Below are 17,696 nucleotides of genomic sequence, written 5' to 3'. Positions count from 1 at the left end.
CAGAGGCAAGATGTCCACCTCATCATCATCCTCCGATATATCACCGTGTACATCCCGCTCCTCACAGATTATCAATTCGTCCCCACTGGAATCCACCATCTCAGCTCACTGTGTACTTTGTGGAGGCAATTGCTGCTGGTCAATGTCTCCACGGAGGAATTGATTATAATTCATTTTAATGAACATCATCTTCTCCACATTTTCTGGAAGTAACCTCGTACGCCGATTGCTGACAAGGTGAGCGGCGGCACTAAACACTCTTTCGGAGTACACACTTGTGGGAGGGCAACTTAGGTAGAATAAAGCCAGTTTGTGCAAGGGCCTCCAAATTGCCTCTTTTTCCTGCCAGTATAAGTACGGACTGTCTGACGTGCCTACTTGGATGCTGTCACTCATATAATCCTCCACCATTCTTTCAATGGTGAGAGAATCATATGCAGTGACAGTAGACGACATGTCCGTAATCGTTGTCAGGTCCTTCAGTCCGGACCAGATGTCGGCATCAGCAGTCGCTCCAGACTGCCCTGCATCACCGCCAGCGGGTGGGCTCGGAATTATGAGCCTTTTCCTCGCACCCCCAGTTGCGGGAGAATGTGAAGGAGGAGATGTTGACAGGTCGCGTTCCGCTTGACTTGACAATTTTGTCACCAGCAGGTCTTTGAACCCCAGCAGACTTGTGTCTGCCGGAAAGAGAGATCCAAGGTAGGTTTTAAATCTAGGATCGAGCACGGTGGCCAAAATGTAGTGCTCTGATTTCAACAGATTGACCACCCGTGAATCCTTGTTAAGCGAATTAAGGGCTCCATCCACAAGTCCCACATGCCTAGCGGAATCGCTCCCTTTTAGCTCCTCCTTCAATGCCTCCAGCTTCTTCTGCAAAAGCCTGATGAGGGGAATGACCTGACTCAGGCTGGCAGTGTCTGAACTGACTTCACGTGTGGCAAGTTCAAAAGGTTGCAGAACCTTGCACAACATTGAAATCATTCTCCACTGCGCTTGAGACAGGTACATTCCACCTCCTATATCGTGCTCAATTGTATAGGCTTGAATGGCCTTTTGCTGCTCCTCCAACCTCTGAAGCATATATAGGGTTGAATTCCACCTCGTTACCACTTCTTGCTTCAGATGATGGCAGGGCAGGTTCAGGCGTTTTTGGTGGTGCTCCAGTCTTCTGTACGTGGTGCCTGTACGCCGATAGTGTCCCGCAATTCTTCTGGCCACCGACAGCATCTCTTGCACGCCCCTGTCGTTTTTTAAAAAATTCTGCACCACCAAATTCAAGGTATGTGCAAAACATGGGACGTGCTGGAATTTGCCCATATTTAATGCACACACAATATTGCTGGCGTTGTCCGATGCCACAAATCCACAGGAGAGTCCAATTGGGGTAAGCCATTCCGCGATGATCTTCCTCAGTTGCCGTAAGAGGTTTTTAGCTGTGTGCGTATTCTGGAAACCGGTGATACAAAGCGTAGCCTGCCTAGGAAAGAGTTGGCGTTTGCGAGATGCTGCTACTGGTGCCGCCGCTGCTGTTCTTGCGGCGGGAGTCCATACATCTACCCAGTGGGCTGTCAGTCATATAGTCCTGACCCTGCCCTGCTCCACTTGTCCACATGTCCGTGGTTAAGTGGACATTGGGTACAACTGCATTTTTTAGGACACTGGTGAGTCTTTTTCTGACGTCCGTGTACATTCTCGGTATCGCCTGCCTAGAGAAGTGGAACCTAGATGGTATTTGGTAACGGGGGCACACTACCTCAAGAAATTGTCTAGTTCCCTGTGAACTAACGGCGGATACCGGACGCACGTCTAACACCAACATAGTTGTCAAGGCCTCAGTTATCCGCTTTGCAACAGGATGACTGCTGTGATATTTCATCTTCCTCGCAAAGGACTGTTGGACAGTCAATTGCTTGGTGGAAGTAGTAAAAGTGGGCTTACGACTTCCCCTCTGGGATGACCATCGACTCCCAGCAGCAACAACAGCAGCGCCAGCAGCAGTAGGCATTACACGCAAGGATGCATCGGAGGAATCCCAGGCAGGAGAGGACTCGTCAGAATTGCCAGTGACATGGCCTGCAGGACTATTGGCATTCCTGGGGAAGGAGGAAATTGACACTGAGGGAGTTGGTGGGGTGGTTTGCGTGAGCTTGGTTACAAGAGGAAGGGATTTACTGGTCAGTGGACTGCTTCCGCTGTCGCCCAAAGTTTTTGAACTTGTCACTGACTTATTATGAATGCGCTGCAGGTGACGTATAAGGGAGGATGTTCCGAGGTGGTTAACGTCCTTACCCCTACTTATTACAGCTTGACAAAGGCAACACACGGCTTGACAAATGTTGTCCGCATTTCTGTTGAAATACTTCCACACCGAAGAGCTGATTTTTTTGGTATTTTCACCAGGCATGTCAACGGCCATATTCCTCCCACGGACAACAGGTGTCTCCCCGGGTGCCTGACTTAAACAAACCACCTCACCATCAGAATCCTCCTTGTCAATTTCCTCCCCAGCGCCAGCAACACCCATATCCTCCTCATCCTGGTGTACTTCAACACTGACATCTTCAATCTGACTATCAGGAACTGGACTGCGGGTGCTCCTTCCAGCACTTGCAGGGGGCGTGCAAATGGTGGAAGGCGCATGCTCTTCACGTCCAGTGTTGGGAAGGTCAGGCATCGCAACCGACACAATTGGACTCTCCTTGTGGATTTGGGATTTCGAAGAACGCACAGTTCTTTGCGGTGCTTTTGCCAGCTTGAGTCTTTTCATTTTTCTAGCGAGAGGCTGAGTGCTTCCATCCTCATGTGAAGCTGAACCACTAGCCATGAACATAGGCCAGGGCCTCAGCCGTTCCTTGCCACTCCGTGTGGTAAATGGCATATTGGCAAGTTTACGCTTCTCCTCCGACAATTTTATTTTAGATTTTGGAGTCCTTTTTTTACTGATATTTGGTGTTTTGGATTTTACATGCTCTGTACTATGACATTGGGCATCGGCCTTGGCAGACGACGTTGCTGGCATTTCATCGTCTCGGCCATGACTAGTGGCAGCAGCTTCAGCACGAGGTGGAAGTGGATCTTGATCTTTCCCTAATTTTGGAACCTCAACATTTTTGTTCTCCATATTTTAATAGGCACAACTAAAAGGCACCTCAGGTAAACAATGGAGATGGATGGATACTAGTATACTTATGGATGGACGAGCGACTGCCGACACAGAGGTAGCTACAGCCGTGGACTACCGTACTGTTTCTGCTGCTAATATAGACTGGATGATTATGAGATGAAATTAATATATATATATATATATATATATATATATATATATATATAATATCGCTAGTACTGCAGCCGGACAGGTATATATATTTATTATGTAATGACTGATGACGGACCTGCTGGACACTGTCAGCTCAGCAGCACCGCAGACTGCTACAGTAAGCTACTATAGTAGTTTGTATCAAGAAGAAAGAAAAAAAAAAAACCACGGGTAGGTGGTATACAATTATGGATGGACGAGCGACTGCCGACACAGAGGTAGCTACAGCCGTGGACTACCGTACTGTCTGCTGCTAATATAGACTGGATGATAATGAGATGAAATTAATATATATATATATATATATATATATATATATATATATATATATATATAATATCACTAGTACTGCAGCCGGACAGGTATATATATTTATTATGTAATGACTGATGACGGACCTGCTGGACACTGTCAGCTCAGCAGCACCGCAGACTGCTACAGTAAGCTACTATAGTAGTATGTATCAAGAAGAAAGAAAAAAAAAAACACGGGTAGGTGGTATACAATTATGGATGGACGAGCGACTGCCGACACAGAGGTAGCTACAGCCGTGGACTACCGTACTGTGTCTGCTGCTAATATAGACTGGATGATAATGAGATGAAATTAATATATATATATATATATATATATATATATATATATAATATCACTAGTACTGCAGCCGGACAGGTAGATATATTTATTATGTAATGACTGATGACGGACCTGCTGGACACTGTCAGCTCAGCAGCACCGCAGACTGCTACAGTAAGCTACTATAGTAGTATGTATCAAGAAGAAAGAAAAAAAAAAAAACACGGGTAGGTGGTATACAATTATATATATATATATATATATATATATATATATATTATATACAATTTTATATATATATATATATATATTTATATTAAACTGGTGGTGATTAATTAAACTGGTGGTCAGGTCACTGGTCACACTATCAGCAACTTGCAAGTAGTACTCCTAAGCAGACAATCACAATATATACTGGTGGTCAGTGTGGTCACAATGGCAGTGTGGCACTCTGGCAGCAAAAGTGTGCACTGTACGTTAAAATATGTACTCCTGCTCTCAGACTCTAACTGCTCCCCACTGTCTCCCCCACAAGTCAGATATACAGTCACACTATCACTTCAGCAAGTAGTAGTACTCCTCCTAATGCTCCCCAAAATTACTAAAGTAAATACTGTGTCTCTCTCTACTCTAGTCTCACTCTTTTCTCTATAAACGGAGAGGACGCCAGCCACGTCCTCTCCCTATCAATCTCAATGCACGTGTGAAAATGGCGGCGACGCGCGGCTCCTTATATAGAATCCGAGCCTCGCGAGAATCCGACAGCGGGATGATGACGTTCGGGCGCACTCGGGTTAACCGAGCAAGGCGGGAAGATCCGAGTCGCTCGGCCCCGTGTAAAAAAACCTGAAGTTCGGGCGGGTTCGGATTCCGAGGAACCGAACCCGCTCATCTCTAGTTTCTAGTCCCGAAACTTGATGGGTCTTTCCGGCTTATTCTCAACCTCAAATCTATGAACAAGTTTGTGAGGGGTGTGGTTCATTAGGTCGACATGCATTAGGTTGACATGGAATGAGTCGACATGAGTTTTTTGACAGTTTTTGGTGTCGTGTTCTTCGTAAACTGACAGGGAACCCCAATTAGTGCACTGCATACCCTCGCATGGATCGCTTCGCTTGCCATGCTTCGGGCAAGGTGCCTCGCTCCCCTACCGCTGCGCTCGGCACAGGTTACCGTTCCCGATTGTAGTCCATGTGGATCGTTAAGTATGAAAGGTGAAAAAATTGTGAAACTCAAGTCGACCTTTTTGCACGTTGACCTAGTACATGTTGACATAATGACCATGTCGACCTTGTTATGATTCCCGAACTCCAGACCAGAGGAGATCTTATGGCAGAGGTCTGAGTACAGGGAAGATCTGCTGGTAGTGGGAGCAGGAGAGCCTAGTAACCCCTGGCGCCCTAACTCCGTTGTCTCGCCCGTGTTATCAGAAATCCCCTGCGAGACTATGGTTGCTTGAGCCCATGGCAGCCGCGTTCGAAGGGCGGATTATGTCTGCCCAACCCCGATGCCCCCTCAGGTCTTAATGGGAGACAAAGGGAAATCCGAGACAGGGTGATAACAAGGGGCCCTCTGACTAAGCAACCAGGCCAGGGGTTACAAGCTAACTAACTTAAACCAAAGGTATGTGCGGACTAGCCGCCAGGGAAAAGGACAACCAAGGATCCACCGATCCGTTACTCCTATCCAGCACCGCTGGATACCAGAGTGGATCTGTGGGAGCGGAATCCTCCGCAAAAGCTCCAGAACACAAATATACTAAATAATAAACAGTAAGCGGACAAGCCGCAACACACGGCTGCGCCGCGACTCACGAACACCACAGGATGTTAAAGGTGCTCGGTCAGACTCCAGGAATGATGACAACTTTCCGAGTACAGGACCACTGAGGACAGGAACAACCGGATTGAGCAAGACTGGAACTCTCTGCAACTGACACAGGCAAACAGGAAGCTATCACCGGCGTCTGTGGGAAGTCCAAAGGGTGCTTATAACAGAGAACTCCCCAATCAGGAGCCAGACTGGGTAATCACAATGAATGCCGTGCAGCTTGCAAGCTGCACGGCCAGCACACCATAAAATAATTAGAACAGACCCAGCAACGGGGAACGCGGCCCGAACGTGGCGTCCCCGTTGCTAGGGTCAGAGCGGCTCCGTGCGCCCGGCGTCTAGCGTTGCCAGGGAGCCGGCGGCTGTACGCGCACGGCGTCCCTGGTTGCTAGGCGCCGGGCCGCACCGACGAGCGGACCCCGGCGCCTAACAGACCTAATGCATGTCGACCCAATGTATGTTGACCTAATGCTTGTCGACCTAACAACTGCCTTCCGTTTGTGAGAGTGTCCAAGTTCCGTAGGGAAACACTGCGCTCAATTGTACTGGCCATGGACCCGGAGACTGTATGGTATCCCTGGTTTTGCAAGATGCTTACCTGCATATGCCTAATGCCATATCGCATCAGCAATAGCTGCGATTTGCTATTGGCAACCTTCATTATCCGTTCCAGGCTCTGCCATTTGGACTGGCCACGGCCCCTCGAGTTTTCACCAAGGTTATGGCCGTGATGACAGCTCATCTCCGTCGCCAGGGAGTCGGGTTCCTGCCGTATCTGGATGATTTGCTGATTCTGGCATCCTCTCACGATGTCCCCTTCAGTCATCTGCAACTGACTCTAAACTTCCTACAAGCCCACAGGTGGCTCATCACCTGGAAGAAGTCCTCACTGGTCCCTGCTCGGAGCATGGTGCACCTTGGGGCACTACCGGACATACACATTCAACGGCTGTTTCTGTCTCCAGAGAAGGTCCTGAAACTTCAGGACAGGATTAGATACTTTCTTTCTCGCCCAAGAGTGTCGGTACACTCAGTGATTCAAGTACTCTGCCTAATGGTGTCAGCTTTCGACATAGAGTACGCTCAATTTCATTCCCGCCCTCTACAGAGGTTAATCCTTTCCAAGTGGGACGGCCTACCTCATCGGATCAGGTCTTGCATGACTTCCTTGACTCCAGAGGTTCGTCTGTTGCTGACCTGGTGGCTACAGGACCGGCAGTTCAACAGGGGCCGTCCCTTCTGGATCCCCAACTGGGTCTTACTGACTACGGATGCCAGTCTGAGGGGCTGGGGCACGGTGTTGGAGCAACACTCTTTCCAGGGTCGGTGGACCATAAAGGAATCACTCCTCCCGATAAACTTTCTGGAATTGCGGGCAGTGTACAGTGCTTTGTCTCTCTACAGTGCTTTGTCTCTCGCCCTGCCTCTGATACAGAACAGGCCTGTTCAAGTACGGTCAGACAACGCCACCACGGTGGCATACATAAACCTACATGAAACATCAAGGCGGCACTCGAAGCCGCATGGCAATGATGGAAGTGTCAAAAATCCTTTGTTGGGTGGAACGCCATCTGCCAGCAATATTGTCAGTGTTCATTCCGGGAGTCCTCAACTGGGAAGCGGATTTCCTCATTCGTCAGGACGTGCACGCCGGAATGTGGAGTCTAAACAAAGTCTTTCAACTCCTAGTGGACAAGTGGGGCCTACCAGATGAAGACCTGATGGCGTCTCAATCACAAAGTTCCGGTCTTCGGATCAAGAACAAGGGATCCTCAGGCAGCGTTCGTGGACGCACTGGCAATTCCATGGAACTTTTGGCTGCCCTACGTGTTCCCTCCAGTGTCACTCCTGCCCAGGGTACTACGGAAGTTCAAGCAAGAAGGAGGAATACTACTAGTCGCTCCAGTATGGCCCAGACGACATTGGTTCTCAGACCTGCAGGGTCTATCGATAGTGCGTCCTCTTCTACTTCCTCAACGCCAAAACTTCCTCGTTCAGGGCCTTGTGTCTACTCGGACCTGGCCAGACTGGCTTTGACAGCATGGCTCTTGAAGCATCACTCCTGAAGGCCATAGGATTCTCCGAGGCGGTTATCCATACTATGCTAAAGGCCCACAAACCGGCTTCTGCGCGGATTTATTACTGGGTCTGGAATTCTTACTTCACCTGGTGTGCTGCTAAGAATTACGATCTTTATAAATTCAGTAATTCCAGGCTTCTGGTTTTTCTGCAACAAGGCCTGGACTTGGGCTTTCGGCCTGGTTCATATCTCTGCCTTGTCGGTATGGTTTCAGAGAAAAATTGCGTCTATTCCTGAAGTTTATGCTTACACTCAGGATGTTTTGCGGATTCAGCCTCCTTATGTCCCTTCTGTGGCTCCATGGGATCTGTCTGTTCTGAATGCCCTGCAAGAGTCTCCATTTGAACCTCTTGAGTGAGTAGACCTTTAATGGCTAACAGTCAAGGTCCTGTTGCCCCTGCTAGAAGAGTGTCAGACCTAGGCTCTCTGTCCTGTCATCCACCCTTTCTGACATTTTACCGTCACCGGGCAGTTGTTCGAACTCGCCTTGGTTTATTTGCCTGAGATGGTTTCATCTTTTCACCTTAACCAAGAGATTGTGGTTCCGGCTTTTATCTCTTCGCTCTATGGAGGACAAACCAGCTCTTTGGATGCGATACGGGCTCTCCTTATTTACGTGGAGAGGAATGCCTCTATTAGGAGGTCAGATACTCTCTTTGTACTTTTATGGTTTTCACAAATGTGGCTGGCCTGCAAACATTGGCCGGATGGATTATAATGGTGATTGCACAAGCCTATGCACAGGCTGGTCTGCCAGCTCCCGCTGCTATTAAAGCCCATTCTACTCTGTCTGTTGGACCCTCTTGGGCGGCCCGCCGAGGCGCGTCCGCTGAAAAATTGTGCAAGGCGGCTGCGTGGTCCTCAGTGAACACGTTCATTAGGTTCTATGCCTTCGATACTTCCACCTCCCAGGATGCTTCCTTTGGGCTCCGGGTTCTCATACCCGATACGGCGCGTCCCCTCCCATGAGGAACTGCTTTAGGACAGCCCCTATGTTTCCCTGTGGAAACCAATGTACCCCCGCTGCAGAAAAGGAGATTTATGGTAGACTTACCATGGTTAAATCTCTTTCTGCGAGGTACATTGGTTCCACAGGGTGCCCGCCATGACTCACCTAGATTCTATGGGTATGTATGGCATTAGCCGCTGGTCCCTTCTCCTGTCGTGATAACGTGGTTCTATGTGTCTAACATCTGTGGAGACACGGGCCCTTTTAAGACTTTAAAAGGGGTGTGAACTGGCTCCTCCTTCTATGCCCCTCCTCCAGACTCCAGTTAGATTCTGTGCCCAGAGAGACTGGTCACACACTGAGGAGCTCTCCTGAGTTTCTCGGAAAAGACTTTGTTAGGTTTATTATTTTCAGGGAGCACTGCTGGCAACAGGCTCCCTGCATCGTGGGACTGAGGGGAGAGAAGCAGACCTACTTCTGTGAGTTTAAAGGCTCTGCTTCTTAGGCTACTGGACACCATTAGCTCCAGAGGGTCTGATCACTTTGTTCGCCTAGCTGCTCGTTCCCGGAGCCGCGCCGTTGTCCCCCCCCCCCCCCCCACAGAGCCAGAAGAAAGAAGCCGAGTGAGTAAAAGAGGGCAAGAAGACTTCACAGTCTCTGAGGTACCGCGCAGCTGTCGCACTGCGCGCCATTGCTCCCACACACAAGCGGCACTATAAGGGTGCAGCGGGGGCGCCCTGGACACCAATAAAATCTCACTATCCTGGCATAAGAGGTATACAGTGCATAGGCACTGTATACAGACCCCCACCAGTATAAAAATCTAGAAAATAGCGGGGCTGAAGCGTGCCATTAAAGGGGCGTGGCTTAGCCTTCACAGCTCTAACCAGCGCCATTTTCTCCTCACAGAGACACTGGCCCTGCCAAAGCACTGCTGAACAGGTCACAGTGGAAAACGGGGGGGGGGGGGGCACAGTGTTTTGGTGCAATATATGTGAAAAGTGAAGCACAATAGATAGGGAGCATGGTGTAAAAGAGCTGGTAAACGTCTTCCGTGTATCCCTGACACAAAATAGTCAGTGTCATGTCGGTGGGTGTTTAGTACATGTGTGTCGACATGTCTGAGGCTGAGTACTCTGCCACAAAAACGGCTATGGGAATGTCTCAGTCTGCACCGCCGACGTCTGATGGTACTTGGTTCATGTAAATAAGTGTCCACATGTCAGTAGATGTATGTTTTCCAAAGGGAAAACTATATGGGAGACAGACGTGGGTGGGTGACCGTCGGCACCAACAAATCTGACTGGGTAAAAATTGACAAAGCCATACATGTATGTATGTATGTATGTATGTATGTATGTATATATGTATAATATATTTCTCTCAGACCCCTCGGAGTCGCAAAAAAAAAAAAAAAAAAAGACATTTTATTTTGCCCAGTTACTACTCCCTGATATCGACATGAATACTATTTCTTATGTCGACCATAATGTTTCCTGATTTAGATACACATTAAGAACGTATTAACGTCACTAGGGACCCTGCTGTTCCTGACAAAATATGTATGTATATAAGATAGATAGATATATTTGTGTATATGTGTATTTAAATGTGCATAAGGGTTTATAATGAATGCTGAAGTAAAGTTATTCCTTTTCATGTGCTGGTCGCTCTGTTGAAAAAGCTCTAGGTCAGCCGTGACAAGATGGTTTCAAATCCTCACGAGGAGGCCGAGTGTTTATTCTTTTCCCGCCGTGGATAGAATAAAGTGAGTCGACTCCTGTCCTGCACGGGGCCCTGTCACAGAGGATCATATACAGGAAGCTAAGTGATATTTTAATTATATACGTTGATTATACTTGCATTACATGCGCGTGGGGGAGTGCTTGTGTTCAGAAATGGTCGGTTACTTTGTCATCCGATATAATTACCCTGGGAGAGATGGGATACTCCTTAAGTTGGGTCATATCTAGAACAGTGTAGCATACTACCGTGCGACTACAAGGCATTTGGAACTTTTGGGTTCGCGGGCCAATTCCATGGCGGTCTCGCCCAGGAGGGCGTTGTGGATTCACCAAGGGGATGCTGGTGCTGACTCCCAGAAGAAGCGGAGTCTCTTCCCTATGAAGGTGAAGCCTGGTTTGGTGATGGCTTTGTTAATATGCTTGCGGCAGATACCACTGGTAAGTCTACCTTCTTGCCCTAGGATACCTCACTATGGTTGGGGATGCATTATTGTAGGATGCAGTCATTTTGACCGAATGGATAAGGTTTCCTTTTTCTTCACCGATAAAGGAAGGTTAAAAGAGGTAGGAGGTAAGCTACCTATTTCAAGTTCACAGGCAGAACTCGTCCTATGTTTTCTGCCACGTCCACCACAGGACGTTGGGTCTATCTTGCGGTAGCCCACACCGGTGGGACCACGTCTAAAACGCTTCAGTCAGCCCTGGAAAGGACATGGACCAGTGAGTTAAGGATAGAGTCCCTAGTGGGACATACGGGAGTTTTTCCAGACGTTTCCCCTCACTGATTTTTTCAGATAGGTTTTACCAATTCTCCTCTGGACAGGGAGGTAGTAAGTGACGCAATACAAGAGTTGCGTCAGGATCAGGTCATTGTCCTGCTGTCCCGGTCACACACAAAAAAAAAAAAAAAAAGAGGAGAAGCTGTTATTCAAGCTTTTTCGTGCTTCCGAGGCCGGACGGCTCGGTAAGACCAAATCCTATATCTGAAATCTCAAATTTCCTACTTAAAATCCATGAGGGATTTTCTCATGGCAGGTTTCTCTACTCTGAAAATGGAGAAAGGAGGCCTAATTATGGTTTCTTTCGCATTAGGCTTACCTGAGGTTTGCGATTCAGGATTGTCGTTACCAATTCACCAGAGTAATGGCGGTATGCTGGGTTTCCTTCGATAGGAAGGAGACATAATTATTCTGTACTGGATCGCTCAATCCTTCAATACATTCAGTTACTGGAAAAGAGGGTTGCGGCCTATGAGGCCATTCAGTGGGCAGCTTGCATGCCAGAGTGTTAGCGGGACCTGTTGGACAAGTGGTCCGGTTCACCCCTGGGATAATCATGGTTTCAAGACCAGAATATCACTCCTGTGGTAGCGGCGCAATTCTCACTGAGGACAAGGGTCAAGTTAGGATACTTGTCACCACGATAACGGTATGAAGTTAAGGGCCGTTTATAACGGTTTTCTACAAACAAAGACCGGAGAAGAAATGGCAGAAGCCAGAAACCTTTGTCGCTGGGCGACGAAAACGTTTACGCGCTCTGTCAGCGATGTTCGTTCCAAGAGTGGACAACAAGGAAGCAAACTTCCTCGGCGGATACGTTCTCCAGCCAGGAGAGTGGAGTCTTCATCAAGCGAGTGTCACAGAAGTGGCAAGTTTTGGGGAATTCCACCAATAGACAAGATGGCGTCTCGCCTCGACAAGAAAATTTAGAGATATTGTTCCAGGTCGAGGGTCCCTCAAGTGATAGCGGGGGACGCCCTAGTGACACCGTGGGTGTTTCGGTCAGTCTATGTGTTCCCTCCACTTCCACTCTTTCCAAAGATGCTAAAAGATCATACGAAGAACAAAGGTTCAGGTGATCCTCATTCTTCCAGACTGGTCATGGAGGGCTGGTATCTGGATTTTCAGGAATTACTCATAGGAGTTCTCTGACTTCTTCCTCTGAGAGAGGATCTGTTACAGCAGGAGCCATGTATGTTCCAGGACGTACCGTGGTTTCCATTGACTGCCTAGGGGTTGAACGCCGGGTCCCAACCCGAAGGGGTATTCCCAGTGAAGTCATCCCTACTCTTCTTCAGGCAGAAAAGAAGTAACGTTACAACATTACCGCCATTTTTTGGAGAAAGTATGTGTCTTGGTGTGAATCCAAGAAAGTTCCTACGGAAATATTGCAGTTGGGTCGTTTTCTCCATTTTTTCTTACAAGATCGTGTGGATGCGGGTCTTAAGTTGGCCTTGATTAAGGTTCAGTTTAAGCCTTATCGGGTTTCTTCCTACAACAATTAGCCTCCTTTTCCAGAGGTTCAAACTTTCGTGAAAGGAGTGTTACACATCCATCTTCCCTTGTGCTCCTGTGGCACCAGGGGATCTTACCGTGGTGTTGCAGTTCCTGCAGTTTCATTGGTTGAATTGTTCAATAAGGTTGAGTGAAAATTCCTCACTTGGAAAGTGGTCATGCGGTTGATTTTGGATTCCGCAAGGCGGGTATCTGAATTAGCGGTTTGTCTCACAAGAGCCCTGTTTAATCTTCCATGACGATAGAGCAGAGTTGAGAACTCGTCGGCACTTTCTGCCAAAAGTGGTTTCATCGCTTCACATGAACCAACCTAGTGTGGTGCCGGTGGCTACTGACGCCTGGCCGACATCGAAATATCTCGATGTGGTCTAAGTTTGAAACTCTCTGTTGCCAGAATGGCTCACATTAGGAAAACAGACGCTCTGTTTATCCTGTATGTTCCCAACGAGATTGGGTTCCTGCTGCCAAGCAGACTATTCCACACTGGATCTGTGATACGATTCAGCAGGCTCATTCTATGGCTGGATTGCCATTACCGAAATCGGTGTAGGCCCATTCTACCAGAAAGGTGGGCGCGTTCTGGGCGGCTGCCCGAGGGATCTTGGTATTACAGCTTTGCCGAGCGGCTCCTTGGTCGGGTTCAAACACCTTTGCGAGGATTACAAGTTTGATACCCTGGCTGATGAGGACCTCATGTTGGTCAATCGGTGCTGCAGAGTCATCCGCACTCTCCCGCCCGTTCTGGAGCTTTGGTATAAACCCCATGGTCCTTTTGGAGTCCCCAGCATCCTCTACGGACTAAGAGAAAAGGTTTTACTGGTAGGTATTAAATTCCTATTTTTTATTACCTACCGGTAAATCCTTTTCACGTAGTCCATAAGGGATATTGGGCGCCTGCCTCAGTGTGTTGACTTTTCTGCAGGATCTCTTTTGTATTTATCTGTTTAGCTGTTGCTGTTGTTGCTGCCAACCATTGCTGGTTGTTATATGTTAGTGGTGTGCTGATATATAAATGTCACCACTCCTTGTTTTCATGTTCCTTCTCTCATATGTGTCCTTTCTTCTTCTGGCACGTTTTTACCTATAACTGCCTGAGGGAGGGGGCATAGAGGGGAGGAGCGAGCACACCCAGTGAAGAAATTTAAAGTGCATCGGCTCCTTTGGACCCCGTCTATACCCCAGTGTACTAGATTCCCCCAATATCCCTTATGGACTACGAGAAAAGGATTTACCGGTAGGTAATTAAAATCCTATATGTTTTACCACCTAGATCTGATCTTCTCAAAAACAATTTAGTCCCAAGATACCATCTGTCTCCATCGCAACCCAGCCTGCCCCTCTTTGTGAATGTCACTATGGTCTGTTCAGTACAGTGCTTATTTTTCTTATGATTTTACAGTCCAAAAAATAATTACCAAAAATGTGATTTGTATTTTATCATTCGTGATATATATATCTAGATAGACAGATATAGATATATAATATTTTGCATGATCTTTATCTTCAGATTATCGTTCTTTGAATCCTTATAATTCTGCTACGCTGACAATCAGAGGGCTGAATAATGGTTGCCCAAGATCAGAGAAACACTAATTAGAATAGTGTTCTGTATTTCGCACCACACCTTGATATGAAGCAAAGCTGTCTAATATTATCAGCGCTCCAGGTCTTCTGCTGTCACTGGACACATTTGTTTTCACAACTTCCCCTATGGGCAATGTAATGAGACTATGCTTTGTGAGCTGTATCATAGCCCCCAGACATTTCACAGGAATGTGCAGGAGGTTTGAGTGAATACTGCACTCTTCACCAGTAGAACAGATAAATACATATTTTCTGCTGCTTTACCGGTGTCCTTTAGTTTTATGACCTTAATATAACCAAGTCTACTGTTAGAAAAGAAAAAAAAAAAAAGGAACCTCCTACTATTCAGTCCTGTCTGCTTTCCTTAGGCTGTACTTATGTGGCAGTTTTTGAAGATATTATGATCCTTGTTGTAAATCTTTCCTATATTTGTAACTTTTCAAATGAAAGAAATGCATTTTACATATTAACACACTCAATCTGCATAATTCACTATGTCGATGTTCTACGTTATATATGACCTGTAAATCTCCTTTTTTTTTTTCTTCTTTTTTTTTTTTCCTTTTAACAATGGCAATACATACCACCAGTTCAAATTGAGATCCCCGCAAATTATGGTTTAGATATTTTATTCTTCCTAGTGGTCGTAAAAAACAGTCAAGTCATTTTCTCCTACAGCCTTAGGGAGACACAGTCAATGGGTTAGGGCTACCACTAGGAGGCAGGGCCCTGGAAACGATATAAATCCACCTGAATGATAGAAGCACATAGCACCCATGCCTTTGAGCCAACATAAAAATTGATGAGTTGGTATACTACTTTTATTTTTTATTTTTATTGCACATTTACCTGTGAAACAGATTTAATGAACTGCCCCATTATGTGGTAAAGATGGCAGTTGATTCTAGAATGAAGGAAAAGTTATGAGAGCTCAAGATGGACAAACAAGAATAATAGTGAAAACAAGACACGCCTTCTGGCCTGAGCATACAGTTTGCGTCTCACTCTTTTGGCTGACTATAAATGACATCTGTTCAGAACTGACATCTTCTTCCCTACAATCATAGTAGTATTACATTCAGCTGCAGATTTGTTTAGTGACCTTTCAATTGATGAACACAACGTAGATTGCAACTTTTGTAATTTTTCAAGATGCAATAACATCTAATCTTTTTTCTCCAGGGGGAGTGAAACTTGGATTAGGAGACTTTATTTTCTACAGTGTCCTTGTTGGGAAAGCATCTGCCACAGCCAGTGGAGACTGGAATACCACCCTGGCTTGCTTTGTTGCCATACTAATTGTGAGTATCACTCTGCAAAGACATTGCTGTATCCGAGAGGAAGAGAGAGTGGGTATAGTAATAAACACTGCCATAGCTTTTGGCTATTTAGGACTTGAAATGACCAATGTACTCTACTAATTGAGGAGGTCTCTGAATCACCAGCCACAATCATTTGGATTTAATATATTTTTAATAGAGATGTGCGGGTTTGGGTTTACTGTGTACTTAATGGCAAAATTAACGCAAGTTCTGATTTATCTGGATTTTTCAAACTGGCTAATCAAAACGCGTTGGGCCGGATGTAATGCCTTGCGAGACAGCCAGAGCTCTAAGACTCCGCCCAAACTTGTCCTTTTTTTTTTTTTTTTTTTTTTTTAAAGCAGCAAGCGTTTACAAGGCAAAACTTGGTTGGTTTTGCCTTGTAAATGTTTGCCGCTTTAAAAAAACGGACGAGTTCAGCCGGAGTCTCGGAGTTCCGGCCGTCTCGCAGGCCATTACATCCGGCCTGTGATATCCGAGAGCCAATAAGATGCCATTTTGAGATCAAGGTAAATCCGAACCCACGCATCTCTAATTATTATTATAGATGAGTTTGTCTACTTTGAAACCGTCGAACATGGATCCGAGGGACTGGATTATTATTTACTTTAATTTACCAACATTGTCCATTCTTCAACACTGAAATTGTTCAGTGCTCTGTTCTGTTAAACAGCACAATCCGCATACATGTCTGAGGTAATAGTCAACAATTTCTCATCATCTTGCATTATACCATGCAATATAATGATCATTCTTCTTACAGGGTCTGTGCCTTACTCTGCTGCTCCTAGCCATCTTCAAGAAAGCTTTGCCTGCGCTCCCGATATCCATAACTTTTGGACTTGTATTCTATTTTGCTACAGACAACTTAGTGCAGCCGTTTATGGACCAGTTGGCATTCCACCAATTTTATATTTAACCTCTGGGCAACTTGTTCCCTTGGGACTTCTAGTTTTCCTCAACCTGACTCTATATGAACATATAAGGGAAAAGCGATTTGCTTTTCTTTTCTTTTTCTTTTTTTCTTTTTTTTTCTTTTTTTTTTCAAAAGGATTTTGAGATCTCCTAGTGCAGGCAGAAAGCTGTATGAGATGCCTTTCTGTATGACATTTTTGATCCAGTTCTCAAGGCTGGGATCATGGACACCCAAGGGGATTTTGGTGTGAGGTTTTTTATACCAGCAAATACTCTTGTATGGAAAGCCATGAGTGGTGGAGAAAGGAGAGACACAAAATGTCCTTTTCCATTTAATGTTTGCAGATTCCAGAGAAACCTGTAAGAAATTTCAATACCAAGTGAATGAAAGAGAAGAACTAATGGATATTAAAATTGTTTGAACAACATTTTTTCAATGTGTAGTTTATTTCCACGCACAGGTACAAAAAAAATTATTAGGAGACCACTTGTTACTAAATCCTTACTAATATGGGAGTGGAAATACTGTATCCTAAAGCAATAATTTCTAGAACAAATCTGATCTTCCAATAATAAAACACTGAGTATGCTTCAGACTGGCCAAAAACATCTCTTCTAAAATGTGTGCAGTAATAATCAGACTACCTGTCTGTGTTAAAAACATTTTTAGAAATACATCTACATTACTTGTCTTCTGTTCTGTTGGGTGTGATAGTGCAAACAGGGGGCTATTCTGAGTATTCTGTTTTTTACTGTGTTCATGGAAACATATTGACTACTAAGGTTCACAACAGCGACTGTCACTCAGCGTAATTGTATATACAGTACACAGTCATTGGCTCTAAAGGGCCCCATACACTACAACGATATGTCTAGGGGCTGAAGTCTGAGGCGATTTCCCTTGAACTCTTCCGGGAGCTTCCCGGGAGTGGTTCCATATGATTCCATACGATTTGGTACATTTTGCCTGCAATATATCGTATGCGATCCCAGCCATGCCTGCGGGAACCAACATATCACGAGTGCAGCACTAGCGATCTGGAGTTTCCGATCCGACGCTCCCGGGTCCGCGGATCGGATGC

The 17,696-nt window shown here is 46.1% G+C and overlaps 1 protein-coding gene across 6 annotated transcripts in view; it reads left to right on the top strand.

The window, feature by feature from the left end:
• The window catches only part of PSEN1 (presenilin 1), a 298,128-nt gene extending 281,086 nt beyond the window's left edge, over positions 1 to 17,042 (top strand). For all 6 annotated transcript variants that reach the window (XM_063947674.1, XM_063947676.1, XM_063947672.1 and 3 more), the window contains 2 exons: positions 15,560 to 15,678; positions 16,463 to 17,042. In XM_063947674.1, the coding sequence (XP_063803744.1) occupies positions 15,560 to 15,678; positions 16,463 to 16,618 (275 nt within the window). In that variant the 3' untranslated portion in view covers positions 16,619 to 17,042. The remainder of the gene's footprint in view (positions 1 to 15,559; positions 15,679 to 16,462) is intronic.
• The last annotated feature ends 654 nt before the right edge of the window (positions 17,043 to 17,696 follow it).

Source organism: Pseudophryne corroboree, chromosome 12 (genome assembly GCF_028390025.1).
Source record: "Pseudophryne corroboree isolate aPseCor3 chromosome 12, aPseCor3.hap2, whole genome shotgun sequence".
Classification (NCBI taxonomy): Eukaryota; Metazoa; Chordata; class Amphibia; order Anura; family Myobatrachidae; genus Pseudophryne; species Pseudophryne corroboree.
This window is presented reverse-complemented; position numbering and strand designations above follow the sequence as displayed.